The following is a 14,544-nucleotide window of genomic DNA, read 5'->3' as shown; positions in this document are numbered from 1 at the left end:
GATAGAAATGGCTTGAAGAATGGCTTGAAGACCTAATGGGAAAGGCTCCTTGTATAAAATCATTCTCATGCAATACAATCCTGATAGAATGTCAATCTCACAAAATGTCAATCTCATAGAATGCTAACATATTTTGAAGTGGCTTAGAGGTCAATTGTAACATCCGGGAATTTAGGTATATCTATTTAACCCTTCCTCTTCTCCAAATTGTCAAGAGAAGCCCCTTACTGGAAAATGTTGCCAAGGAGTACGTTGGGTCTACTGAAGAGTACGCTGCGCGTACTCATTCGCTTATACGCGGACTCCATGAAGTACGTTGGGCGTACTAAAGTTACGTTGGGCGTAACCGGCTATCACACCCCAAAACCAAAGGCGGAAACGTTCTGGGGCGGAGGACGTCATGAATATCGCAACCAATGTACATAGTAAGCATAGTAAACACAAAACTTTACATTACATAGATTCATTTACATTGTCTGAAAACAAAGAGTTACATGTGTTATGCATATATATATATATATATCATATGAACAAAAGTAAAGACGTGTCTTCTACGTACTCCGTCTTCGCCAAAAGGATCGTTGGGTACCTGTCTAATGTGGACCTAAGAATACAAGCAGTTTGAAAATCAGCATAAAGCTGGTGAGTTCATAAGAGGTTTGTTTTCTGAAAATGTACAAGTTTCCTTTGGTTTTCCGAAAAAGTTTGTTATCCAAGAAAATCCCATATTTTCTTATAAGTATAGTTGAGTTTGTTATCCCAGGAAAAACCCTTATTTTCCTTAAAAGTAAAGTTTAGTTGTCCATTAGTTACACGGTAGTTAAGAACAGTTCAGTTATCCTAGGAAAAACCCTTATTTTCCTAAAAGTAAAGTTTAGTTATTGAATCCAAATGTAATGTACAAATATCTATCATACTTGTCGTATAGTTAGGTATTCTGATATCCTAGTTTTCCTACAATCGAATGTATCCAAAGGCGTGCTTTCGTATTCGTATTCGTATTCGTATTCGTATTCTATTCCTAACTATACTTTCGTATTCGCTCTGTTTCTAACTGTACTTTCCTATTCGCTCTGTTTCTAACCGTACTTTCATATTCACTCTGTTTCTAACTGTACTTTCGTATTCACTCTGTTTCTAACTATACTTTCGTATTTGTATTCGTATTCGTATTCATATTCTATTAGTATTAATCCTAATTGATGATTAGTATGAATTATTCTTAAATTATGAAATATAACATAGATTATAACACTTTATCAGGAAATCTATGATTAGTCTGAAAGCTAACTCTGCAATTTGAATTATTGGTTAACACAGTTTTCGATATTAAAAACATACAGAATATAAACATTTGAACTGAAATAATAAGTTTGAGTACAAGATTTCCTTGTACTTTTGCTTGTATTCACTTCCAATCGTCAGTATTATGTATGTTCTTAAAACATGTTTAAAACTAGTGCAACTCGAGTCTTATCTTTTGCGAGATCCCGTCAGTTAAGGGACCCTCGTGCTGCGTATACTTGCCTTTTGTAGTATACTTTGTTCGCAGCAGTATTCCTGTAGTTACTCTAAAGTACTATAACTCTGTTAAAAATTTGCACTATTGTGTTTTGTCTGTAACACCGTTATGATCAAATTTAGTGCCTTATTTCCACGTGATTCCGATTTCATCATACGATCAGAGTCTATTTGATCCGCACAATACCAGTTTCGTGCGTAAATCTCTTTCTCCGAAATCATCTTTCTAACGAAACTATCACTTCAGAACTCTGAAGTACTCATGCGTAGAGTACCTCATGTTTCTTACCCTTTCCAAAGAAACCTCAACAAACCTCCACGAAGTACCACTCGTGTAGTACGTCAAGTTCAATCTAAAGACCCACAGTTTCAATCTTGATTATATACGACTCGTATACCCGAGACTGTGATTGATGAACCTGGTATGGGTTCTACTATGAACTTCAGGACGGAGACTGCCCAAGATTGAGAGTGATCATGCTTCCATGAGAATAAACTTAGAAATACCTATCCTTTTCCCTAATTCATGAGTAGTCATACTTTCTTTTAGATCTTCATGACATCTAATCACCCCCAAGGTTTTGACATCATAATCAGTAGGAGTTGGTTAAGTCTACATCGAGCCAACATCAGGTGCTTTGATAAAGCAGTTCATCTTAACCTCCCTATCAAAGAAACTCTTATTATTTACAAAGACAAATCAAGTACGAACCTTCGCATCATTTCGTGTATTTAAGCTCAAAAGCGCTTACGAAGGGAATATCACACATTCCTTGCACACATCGTCGATACGAGCCAAGAAATAAAAGACATTCAGAACATCCCAAAAGTACGCGACTTTCCCAACACCTTTCCAGAAGAACTACCGGGATTACCACCACAACGTCAATTCGAGTTCAGAATCGACTTAGTTACAAGGGCTACCCCAGTAGCCAAATCACCTTATCGTCTAACTCCAACTAAGATACTGGAACTTCCCAGACAGTTTAGCGAACTCCTCAGAAGAGGATTCTTTAGGCCAAGTTTCTCATTTAAAGCTTGCTATACATGTTTATATCAAAGAAAAGTCCCAAGAACACCAAGATAAAGGTGTTCACGGTTTTGGTAGCAAGGGTACACAAACATGATCATACATTGCTAGTAAACTACTATAGGAGTAGTTTAGGAAGATACTAATACTATTACTAGAACAATGAAACCTACAATGAGTCAATTCATACATGAGTCAAAGGATACAATGCCCTTGGGTAGCAAGGGTATACAAACATGTTAACACTATGACGAGAAACAAACGATAGACACTATGATGAGAAACAAACATACAGGCTACACAGAGAAAGAACTCACAATACAGCTAGCACACATATACATTAACATAGTTATGTGAGCCATTAAATAGGGCATGGCACTACCTGCCATGACTGTTTTTGTATCAGAATCTCCTTAATTGGGGAGCGTATGAGTTTGTGTATAGATCTATACTGGATTGACTATCCTACACCTTGTTGCTCGCTACAGTGGAACTTGCAAGTCTACGGGTGCCAAACGTCATTTCTACGGCATCTTACATTGTCGTTTTACTATTGAGTCAGTAGCAAGATACAGGCCGATCACATGTTACCTTAAAATTTACAATTGTTTAAGGTATTTAGTACATCAGTAGTTACTTAATACAACACTACAGTACTATAATATTTTCCCCATTACATTCACTTCGTGAACATGCACACGATGCCAGTAATGTAAAAACTATATTTTTGGTTAATGATAGTCGGAATTGGGAAAATACACACTCTTACATGAGACACACACAGACACTAGATGCCTTGGTAGAAGGCTACTTTAGTAGAAAACATAGGGTTTTCTAGGAGAGTTCAAACAAATACAAACTTCACAAAACTTACACATTACATCTTACAAATGCTTTCATACGAACACATACACTAATATACGTATGATCTCACCAGCTTTAAAGCTGATACTCGCTTTCAAAATAACTTGTATTCTCAGGTCACCAGTAGACAGGTACATGTGCCGGGTTTTGAGAAGAAGGAGCTCGTTCAAGACTCCTCTTTTATTTTGATGTATATTATTTTTGGTGTCTATATAACTTGACAGAACACACTTGTATGAAATTATATTATTAATGCAATGGATGATGTTGTTGCTTGTTTACTACTTTGCATTGTTATGATAATGTACATGACGTCCTCCACCCTAGAACGTTTCCGTCGTTTATCGGTTTTGGGGGTGTGACAGGTAGGTTGGGGAACTCACTAAGCTTCATGCTTACGGTTTTCAGTTTTGGTTTCAGGTACTTCAGGTAGCGGAAGGAAGAGCTCGGGGTGATCGCATGGCACACACCATAGACTAGACAGCCTGGGAATGTTTTACTCTGATAATGAAAATATGTTTTGGAATTAATACTCTGATTATGTTATGGATTGATAAATGTGTTTTAAGTAATGTTTTATAAAAGAAATTTTTAGTCTTGAAATTTGGGGTGTTACATATATAAAGAAGGCTATGGCCTTATCCTCAGCCACCATTTAAGTGAGTGAAACCCTAAAAGAGAGCCAACCTTCGTTCTAAGTTGATGTGAGTGTTTTTGGAGCTAAAAGTGCCTTTATGTGTTAGTAAAGAAGAAGAGGAGATTCTTGTGAAGGCTAGAAGTTGGAGTGCAAGCTTGGATCTGAGTTCTATAGAGGGAGAAGCTTCACTTGGAGGTAAAAAGCTCATAACTTTCCTTTTTATTATGGTTGTGTGCTTCTTGGACCAATTTTTAGGGTTTTTTGGTCCCAAGATGGAGACTTTTTTAGCAAATGGTCTCCATAAGCTAGAATCTGCCTTATTTCAGTGTATTATGTGTTGTGGGTTCATAAAAATCCAATCTTGGACGTTGAGGCTAAGTCATGCATGAGATTAGGACTTAATGGGGAAAAATGTTATATGTTGGAAGTGGTTGGTGACCTTTATAGCCATGCAAAGGCTTAAAGGTTTCGACTTTATGACTAGAGCCTAGATCTGTGATATGAACCCATGACTTAACCTGTTCAGACCAAAAATAGAGGAAGGATAAGTCTGGGACTTACGCTGGTCGTAAGTCTCAGAACGTGTGGCGTAGTAGGTTGAGGTCCCCGATGAGTTTTAGGCGCGCTTGAGTACGCTGAGCGTACCAAGGAGGTACGCCCCGCGTAACTCCTTCTGTGGGCTTTTGAGTTATGTTTTGGGCCTTGAGTGTTGGGCCTGGAGTTTGGGCTTCATGCAATAGAGTCTTGGACCAGAGAAGTGTATATATGTGCTTTGGGGCCCTTGGGTTGGGCTTGCCTTTTTGTTTGGGAATGGGGTCGTGTGTGGACCCATTTATTATTGGGCCTTGGTGGGCCCAGTGGTTTAGGGCATTAGTGGGCTGGTAGGTGGTCTATCTTTAGACCCAATAAGTGAGAGGTTGGACTTAGCTCCTAATTGAGATTATTGTGGGTTTGGCACAGACTTAGAGGCCGGTGCGTAGCAGCAGTGTTTATAGGAGTTGTTCTTCATCCGAGGTGAGTCTTCTCACTATACTTTACCTAAAGTGGTAATTAGAGTTATGTGACAGAGTATTTTGTATGTTATTCATATGATGTGATACACTGCATTATTTCCATGTCATTTATGTTATGTATGTTACAGAGTTTATAGAGTTAGGACCGGAAGGTCCACAGAGTTGGGACCAGAGGGTCCACAGAGTTATGGGACTGGAGGGTCCCACTGAGACACATTGACCAAAGGTTCAAACAGAGTTATAGCCTCGAGTGGCTAATATGTGTTGTATGTGGTATTTTGGGGAACTCACTAAGCTTCGTGCTTACCGTGTTATGTGTTATGTGTTTCAGGTTTTCTTTTCTAGATCGCGGGACGACACCGGCTTAATTGTACACACCAGAGAAAGAGTTAAGAGGATCCTGGATATGTTATGAAGAGTATGCATTTTAAAAATGAAAATTTGTTTTAAATTTTCACGTCGTTACATCAAGCATACACAAGACATCTAGAAACGAAACAAGAAAATGAATGAGGATTCTTTCAAGAATGTCGATATTTTTTTTGCAAGAGATTTCAAGAATGAATGTTGTTTGTGTTCATAGTTGTATTCTTTAAGAATGAATGCAATTACTTATTCTAAACTATTAAACTTCATCTTATATAAAATTTGTATTCATTAAAAATTATTCGTCTTGATAATATGTGCTTATAATATTATGTTCATAGTTGTATACCATTCTGACAGAATTACAGAATATCATTCTAACAAAATAACATTCTGATAGAATAAAATCGGTTTATGTTTACAAATTACGTTTGAAATTGAATTAATTTGAAAAAAAATCAGATTTTTTAAATCAAAAACATTAATTATCCCATAAATCTTGATTTTTCCTTTTTTAAATGTCTCAATTGACTAAAATGTTCTTATGTTAAAATTTGTGTGATTATATGGTACATGTTACCCTATTGTAATATCATAGACCCTCAGATCATGACCTTTGATTCTATTCCATCCGATGGTCCAGATCTGTGCATTCTGGCACACAATAGTTAGTAGAAACAAAATAACATAAGCCTATATATATATATATATATATATATATATATATATATATATATATATATGGAAAAGTTCAATAGAGAACCATAATTATTGGTTCTTCAAGCAACCAAATCTTTTTTCAATTTCTAAAGCTTATTTGTTATCGAAAAAAAATCTAAAAATATCTAAATTCATATATTAACATTGTGAATGTGAAAAATATTTTTCGGATTCACCGTGTGAATCCGAATTCACATTGTGAATTTTCAAAGATTCACATTGTGAATTTGACGTAAAAAAAAAAAATTTGAATTTTATATCATTGGAAAAAGGATAAAAAGTTATGAATTTCTGTATTTTTAGGTTTTTTTTTATAAAAAATAAGTTCTAAAAGTTGAAAAAAAAGATTGGTTCTTTGGTTCCTTGGTTAATTATGGTTCTCTATTGAACCTCACCCTATATATATATATATATATATATATATATATATATATATATATATATATATATATATATATTCGAAAATTTGTTGATTGTTTATTATGTATTATTATCCTAACAAGCATCCAAAACTTTATCGGAAGGAAATTTTAGAGTGGTGCACTAATGTACATAGTCAATTTTCTTAGTTTTTTTTTTTAGAAAAGTGTTTTTATCTCAACTTCAGCAAAATTTGTGTGATTATGTGGTATAGGTTCAGGACAATTTTAATTAGAAACTAGAAAGGTTACCCCCGCTATGCGGGGGCCAGAAGCTTTCAATATTGTTTCCGAATTGATAAATATGACAGACGTAGAAAGTGCAATGATGAAAAGCCCGGAGTTTGCCCTGGACCGTTTTTTTCATGTTTTTATGAAAAAATATAAAAGTTTTGACTGCAAGGATCAGAAGTTTCAAAACGGTTGAAGAATTAAAGAGGTAGGAATTGGCAATTTTTTAGAAAAGGGATTAAAGTTGTCAAAACGTTAAAGTTTTGTGGCAAAACTTTAAATATTAAAATGTTTCTAAAAAATGTAAAAATATTGATTATAAAAACCAAAAATGTCAAAATAGGTAAAAAATGAGGAACAAAATGCAGGAACCATTTCTGCCAAAAAAATGTCAAGTTTACTATTCCTAAGCTTCATATCTTTAATATATATATATATATATATATATATATATATATATATATATATATATATATATATATATATATAGATGAAAGCTGAGAATTTTTTCTTTTAAGAATAAATACGGTTGAAAAATACATTTTATTTTATCCGTGGTTCCTATAGGTTTTATACCTAGTATTTTAAATAATTGTGCATATCATTAACTAAAAAGGAATTATAAATTTTATTTACTAAATAAAAATTGGTTTTAGTTGGGATGTTAATAAGAGTTAAAATTTGAATTTAGTTGGATAAAAAATAGAAATTAATTTTTTAATGAATAATTATCTTGGATTGGGTTGTGAATTAGTAGTATAGTATAACAAACACCATCTATTGTACACTCTACAAAATAAAGGCATCATTTTCAGCATAGAGTGGCCCCATCACCCAAACACACACAAACGATAATGGCGGTGTCGGCATGGATGGTAGTCGCAATGAAGACACTGTTTAGCATATTAGCTTGTGTGATGTTTGCTACGCTTTTATGGGCAACTGCCATGGATGGCCTCGCTTCTTGTATCGACCTACGGGATAAGTAAGTTCAACTTCAAAAGCTTAAATTACAGAATTTTTTTTTTTTTCTCAAAATTATCAGTAGACATCGTCGGTGGTTTATTTCAGTTTAGCATGCGTTTTCAAATGAAATTTTGATTTGGATCTTGTTAAACTGTTTATTGCATCTTTATCTTTTTATTGGTAGTTATAAACCAATATTTAGTCAGCCAAATTTCTCGAGAAATCGAATTGAATTGTTTTTATATGTGCATAACATGATACTCTGGTCTGGAATTAGAGTCCAGATTTTTGGGAATATTTTTTTAAAAACCAATTGTCTTTATCAATTGTAGTTTAAAAAACCTGGGTTTTGGATTGGTCTTGTGTTCATCAATATAATTTTAAAATAAATTGGATTGATAATAATTCAGTGGATCATCCAGATCTGGATGGATGGATGGATGTATTTATGTAATTGGTCAACTTAGTATGAAGGATCCATTTAAATACTAATATATATAATATATAAGTGTTTATATAAAATTATAAGGGTGGAATGGAACAGGGTAATCCGCGGTATGGAATTGAAAAATGTTTTTTATTTTAAATTTTAAATTTTAAATTAGTAAACTTTTAATTTAAAAAATAAATCAATTATGTATGTTGGGAGAGATGAGATGGATAGATTTATCATTTATGTGTTGCAAGATTGGAAAGGTGAAAGTGAGAGTAAAAAAATGGGTTGAGAATTATGCTTGCTTTCTTGTAAAAGTTAAGAGTAAATTACACGAATGGTCCCTATGGTTTGGGGTAATTTGCGAGTTTGATCCCTAACTTATTTTTATAACTTGGAAGGTCCCTATTATTTGTTTTTGTTACACGTTTGGTCCCTATTTTTTGTTTTTGTTACGCATTTGGTCTCTGTCTTAACTAAAAAGACTATTATTTAAATAGGAAAAAATAGTGGGTTATATAAGATAAGGTGAGGGGGTGTGATTGGAAGTATGTTTATTTAAATAAATTAAAAAAATCAATGACAAAAATAGTCTTTTTAAGTAATACAGGGACCAAGCGCGTAACAAAAGCAAACAGTAGGGATCTTCCGAGTTAAAAAATAAGTTAGGGACCAAACGTGCAAATTACCCTAAACCATAGGGACCATTCGTGTAATTTACTCAAAAATAAATCCATCCAGGTCTACCCAAATTGTTTTCTCCCATATACACAATTCGTATTTTATCTTTTTGAAAATAAATTTTCATTTATAAAGTTATGGTTCTTCCCATTTTTTTAACAACAAACATGTTACATATAAAGAAAATCAGGGTTCCCATATTTCTTTAATGGGCTAAATGGGCTAAATATAAGAAATAACAAAATGTATTTCAACATTGTTTTTTTATTTGCATCCAAGGGTATTAGAACATCGTAAATGTTATTTCTTATCTACTTTATTGTTTTCTCTTTAATTAGTTTAATTGTCAAATTGATTGTAGGTGGCTTGTAGCGGCACTCGTAAACTTTTACATAAATTTTGCGTTTATAGGGGTAAGAAATATCATTTATAAAGTTTACAGTGTGGACCTTGAAACAATATGAGTTAAAGAATCACATACTTACACCATGTACATGTAATTTAAAGCTCCATTTGAAAGTAGCTTATCAATTAAAAGCTACCTTACTTACGATAAGTTACTAACTTACTTCTATGGTTTCACCAAACACTAACAATAAGCTACCTTGTGCAAAAAACAAAGTGAGCCCCATAATTTTCACTTTGCAAAATATTATTAAGTTAATTAGTTAAAGTTGATAAAAAAAACATCTCGTAAAATACACTACCACAAGATCATGTTTTCACTCATTAGTTATAAGTTGTAACTGTGACAAACAATTTTTCAAAAGAAAAAAAAAAGATAAAAAATCAACGGATTACTATTTTTTAAACATCGATCTTCTAACATTTTTATAAGCAAATTCATTTATTACACTTTCATACTACATATTATCAAGAAATTCGTTCTCAATTGAAATTAAATCCACAACGTTTAATCTCTCTCGAGACATAGTAGAACACAAAAAAGATTTTAAAAGCTTTAGTTTTAAAAGGTTTTTTTCATTGATGCAACTATAATGAGAACAATCAACAATATTTTGTATGCTAGGCAAGAAAATGGATAAGTGTTTATCATTTTTAAGAAATTTAGTATTCCGTTAACTGTATTATATTCAAGTGATAAAGGTTTTTGTAACAAATCCAATTCGTTGAATAAATCATCAATATTGATGTCTGGGATATAACAACTTTTCAACCTTTTTTCAAAACTTTTGCAACTTTCTTTTGACTCACTAATAATCAGTGACTTTAACTTCCCTCCAATGAACCAATAGCTTGGTCAACTATGTACACAATATATTGAATCAAGAATGACTCATGGGATGAAAATTCATTTATCGGTTTTGATGACCCAACGTCACTCTCGTCAAAATGTTTTTTTTTCTAATTCGTCATTTATTATTTTTCTCAACAAATAGCGAATCAATTCCTAAATCATAAGTTATAGCTCTCAAACAATCCAAAGGATTCTCAAACTCATTCTCTCAGTAGTCTTTAAAAAAAACTCAATAATTGTGCCCACAATATGTATTGTCTCAGCAATACACATAGTTTTATATTGTAGTTATTTGCTAAGGTTATTTATTTTAGTCAATATATGATACCATACAACCATATCGACTATAAGGTCAAATTTTTCAAGTTTATACTCTACCAGTCAAGTAGCTTCACTTTTGATCTTTATATATGTTTCTTCATCAAGTATATATATATATATATATATATATATATATATATATATATTACTATTTCAGGAGCTCGAGTCACTATTGTTTTTACACATTCAATTCTACTTTCCTAGCTTATAATTAACAAAGATTTTAAAATGAGACTCTAACATATTTGTATTTTTCTTTGGATGTCGATGTTTTTCATAAATTGGTGATAAATTTTAGAATTTATGATTAGATTTGATTTTTTTATTTTCTTTCATTTTTTTCATAAGTAAAATGACTTCAAGATTGCAAATAGATGATACTTCGTGTGTATATATATATATATATATATATATATATATATATATATATATATAACCAACAAGGCTAATTTTCTATAATGATAATACATAAAATTGTATTTTATAAAAATACTAATATCATAAGTATAGATTTATCCTAAGGTTAGAGGCCTCTTAAAATTGGAGGCCCCGTTCGACTGCACCGTTTGCACACCCCAAGGCCACCACTGACAATAAGTTCAAAAAATAAGTTAATTCACAACTCGGTACCTTTACCTTTTCTATGTTAAGGAATAATAAGTAAGCATTTGATGCTTACCATTAGAGGTGGCAATCGTGTCGGGTTCGTGTCGGGTTCGTGTCGTGTCGAAACACTAAACGGATTGAAAGTGCTTGACCCTAACCTGACCCATTTAATTAACGTTTCGTGTCGTGTCAACCCATTTATTTTCGTGTCGAGTTCGTGTCGGGTTTCGGGTTAGGGCTATACCTCGAAATATGTCATGTCATGTGAAGTTAAAAGATTGAGCATGTTGAAAGAGTACGAGTTAGGTAGGCAGAAAGGAAAAGCTAATAGTTTGGAGGCAGAATAGATAAAGTCATAGCAAGTTCAGATGACAAAATTAAAAGAGTGGAAGTTGGGGAGGCGGATCACAAAGGTCATGAGGATGCGAGAGTGGTGAAAGAGACTGGGTAGTTTGGGAGAGAATGGAAAAATTGAAATGAAGTCTAGATCTAGACGGCTACGTCATTTCAACATTAAAAAACAATTCAATTCGAAGGCTTTCTTTTACTTATGGTTTTGACTTTGTATCTTTCTAGTTTATTTAATTAATTCAAAATACTAGCATATAAATAAACGGGTCATTTTCGAGTTAAAATTCTCAACCCTAACCTTACCCATTTAATTTTCGTATCGTGTCGTGTCAACCCGTTTATTTAAATGGGTTGAAATATCTTACCCAAACCCGTTTCTTTCGTGTCGGGTCAAATTTTGACACCTCTACTTACCATTGTGGTTATATAATACTTGTATTCTTAGGCTTGGATTGTCTACAAGGAATCAAGTTTGATCAAGGCAGTTATTTTAATATCGATAGCAATTATTGTCGGAAGGTAATCTTTTCTTTTTAAGTAGCAGTGTAACATGTTAGAAGTCATTTCAATTCACTTGAAAACAGTGGAATTTGCTTTGCGTTACTTTCTTGGCATAGCATACTCCATATTTTGTATATCCTTCAAAAATTTAAGGAAGATCTTGTTAGTCTCATTGAAAATTTTCCGATTTCATTCCTTGTACAGTGTTGTTACATGTGGATACATCGCTTTGCAGTTCTTCAAATTGTCACGTGAAGAATCTTCAAAGGATCCATTATATTTTGTGTTAGTGAGACATCAAAAAAAGTAAGAATCTTTCAACTTCATTTGTATTTTGAAAACTAAACTTTTTTGCTTTCAATCATCCTTTACTTTCTATCTTGTTATAAATATGATGACATGTAGTTGAATTTAAATCACATTAAACAATTTCTTAACTTTATATATTTGGCTTAGGGATGCCTTGGAACACATGAGGGGACCTTCTGTTGTAACTGCAAGAGTAATCATTTCTTCATTAGGGTTCTTGATCCTTGGAACTTTTATTTATACATTTGTTGTTTATGGATCTCCAATCCGTGTCTCAACGTAAATTTCATTCTCTTTTTATTTCTTTAAAAGTAATATCAAATTAGAAGGTCATTAAATTCTGCTTTTAATTCATGGAATGTAAAGTTGATAATAGTAAATGCTTGTAGGTGTATGATAGCAGTAGTGATTGACTTCTATTTCCATGTTGTGGCTTTATCGGTATGTCTCCATCTCAATTCATGATACACAAAATTTTGTTGATAAACTTTTAACAATTTTTTTGCTATTTTAAACGACTATATGTTTCAATAAGTAGTTTCATCTTGGATATAGTTTAGTAGTGTCACTTTGGAAATATAAATACGTTGCAGTTTTCAACATTAATGAATAACAAATATATTTGATTTGCTTCTTTTCAGGTGTGGGTGGCATATAAGGAATCAAGTTGGATAAGTGCTTTCTTTTGGATACTTTCACTTGTATGTTGTGGGAGGTAATTAAGCATTTATACCAACTATTCACCTTGTTTTTGTCACTTAACATATAACTTACTCTCTTCAAATGATATGTTCACATGTTAATACTATTTATTTTCCATCACTTTTGAATTGAAGATTCATCAATGATGTGTATACAACTTATTATTGCATATAAACACATATCTAGATTCATCTACTCTTATAATAACAATACATGTTCTGATTTACTTATGTCAAATTTGAACTCTTTAACAGCATTGCTACATGTGTATACATAGTGAAGCAGTTGTTCTACCTCTCCCCTGAGCAGCCTGTTTCCCTTGTACTTGTCAACAATAGTAACAGGTAAGTTGCTGCCTATGGATGTAGTATACCCATATTGGATAGGGATAATGACTTAGAAGACCATTGAAGTTTCAAATTTGTTCAAAAAACACCATTCAAGTATTACATGTTCAAAAAACACCATCAAACTAAGACATATGTACAAAAAACACCAACAAAGTACATATTCTGTTCAAAAAACACCATCTTTATGGTTTGGGGTAACATACATGTTTAGCCCCTAACTTTTTTTTCTTACTCGGACAGTCCCTAACATTTATATTTTTTTCCTTCAGACCATGATCGAGTTAAAAGACTAATATACCCTTATTGGTTTCATTTAACATTTATTTTTATTACTTGTTAATTATTTATACAATTGATATATTTATAATAAATAATAACATAAATTGTATAAATAATTAATATATAATAAAAATAATGTTAAATGAAAGTAATAAGGGTATATTAGTCTTTTAACTCGATTAGAGTCCGAAGTCGAAGCAAATTTAAACTAAAGGGACCGTCCGAGTTAAGAAAAAAAAATAGGGACTAAATATGTAAATTACCCCAAACCATAGAGATGATGTTTTTTGAACAGAACATGTACCTCGTTGATGTTTTTTGAACATATATCTTAGTTTGATGGTATTTTTTGAACATTTAATACTTGAATGGTTTTTTCGAACGAATTTGAAACTTCGATGGTCTCTTAAGACATTTTTCGTACTGGATAAACCAATGTTATTATTACATTATTGGTTATTCGTTTTTTGTTAAAATCTTTTTTTTATGTTTCTTGATATCTTTTATATTTTACAGAAACTTGCTTACAAGCGATCCATTATTGATGGCTAATACCAATGCATAAGTACATTATTGCAAGAATTTGCTTTCTTCTAAATGTATCTTTTATGATTTCACTATTATCGGACCCTTTTACACTTTTGTTACTTCAGTTTGGACAGTTTTATCCTTTGAACCATTAATGCCCCGTTCATACCCAACTAAGGAGGAAAAAAATAAAAAATAATAATAATAACTCCTCCCTATCTTTATTTTGACATGTTGGATTAGGAAAACCCGGAACCGGTTAACGGGATTTTATAGAACCGGAAACCGGACCGGTATATAGGAACCGGTTCCGGTTCGGTTCCGGGTATCGTTCCGGGTAAAGTGGGTCTAGAACCGGAAAACCCGGAAACATCAAAGTGGGTAGATTGGAACCGGATAAAGTGGGTTTAGAACCGGAAAACCCGAAAAAACCGAAATTTTTTGGTAATTACTTACTA

At 32.7% G+C, this 14,544-nt stretch overlaps 1 protein-coding gene across 2 annotated transcripts; it reads left to right on the top strand.

The window, feature by feature from the left end:
- The first annotated feature begins 7,589 nt into the window (after positions 1 to 7,589).
- LOC145097682 (uncharacterized) lies at positions 7,590 to 14,310 on the top strand. 2 transcript variants are annotated; one of them, XM_079035305.1, is made up of 9 exons: positions 7,590 to 7,786; positions 9,243 to 9,294; positions 11,863 to 11,936; positions 12,123 to 12,224; positions 12,375 to 12,506; positions 12,617 to 12,668; positions 12,869 to 12,942; positions 13,184 to 13,273; positions 14,075 to 14,310. In XM_079035305.1, exons 1-9 carry the CDS (start codon positions 7,656 to 7,658, stop codon positions 14,121 to 14,123), a joined length of 756 nt encoding a protein of 251 aa, XP_078891431.1. In that variant the 5' UTR covers positions 7,590 to 7,655; the 3' UTR covers positions 14,124 to 14,310. The 2 variants fall into 2 exon arrangements, with proteins under 2 accessions (XP_078891431.1, XP_078891432.1); XM_079035306.1 differs by lacking the exons at positions 9,243 to 9,294; positions 11,863 to 11,936.
- The last annotated feature ends 234 nt before the right edge of the window (positions 14,311 to 14,544 follow it).

Source organism: Lactuca serriola, chromosome 4 (genome assembly GCF_051521515.1).
Source record: "Lactuca serriola cultivar US96UC23 chromosome 4, Lser_US96UC23_V15, whole genome shotgun sequence".
Classification (NCBI taxonomy): Eukaryota; Viridiplantae; Streptophyta; class Magnoliopsida; order Asterales; family Asteraceae; genus Lactuca; species Lactuca serriola.
This window is presented reverse-complemented; position numbering and strand designations above follow the sequence as displayed.

Bases quoted from the DNA above. Each gene is read 5' to 3' on its own strand.
- LOC145097682 (XM_079035305.1), top strand. From the start codon at position 7,656: ATGGCGGTGTCGGCATGGATGGTAGTCGCAATGAAGACACTGTTTAGC. The intron at 12,507-12,616 runs GTAAATTTCATT...AAATGCTTGTAG, and splicing joins TCTCCAATCCGTGTCTCAAC to GTGTATGATAGCAGTAGTGA. The intron at 12,943-13,183 runs GTAATTAAGCAT...ACTCTTTAACAG, and splicing joins TCACTTGTATGTTGTGGGAG to CATTGCTACATGTGTATACA.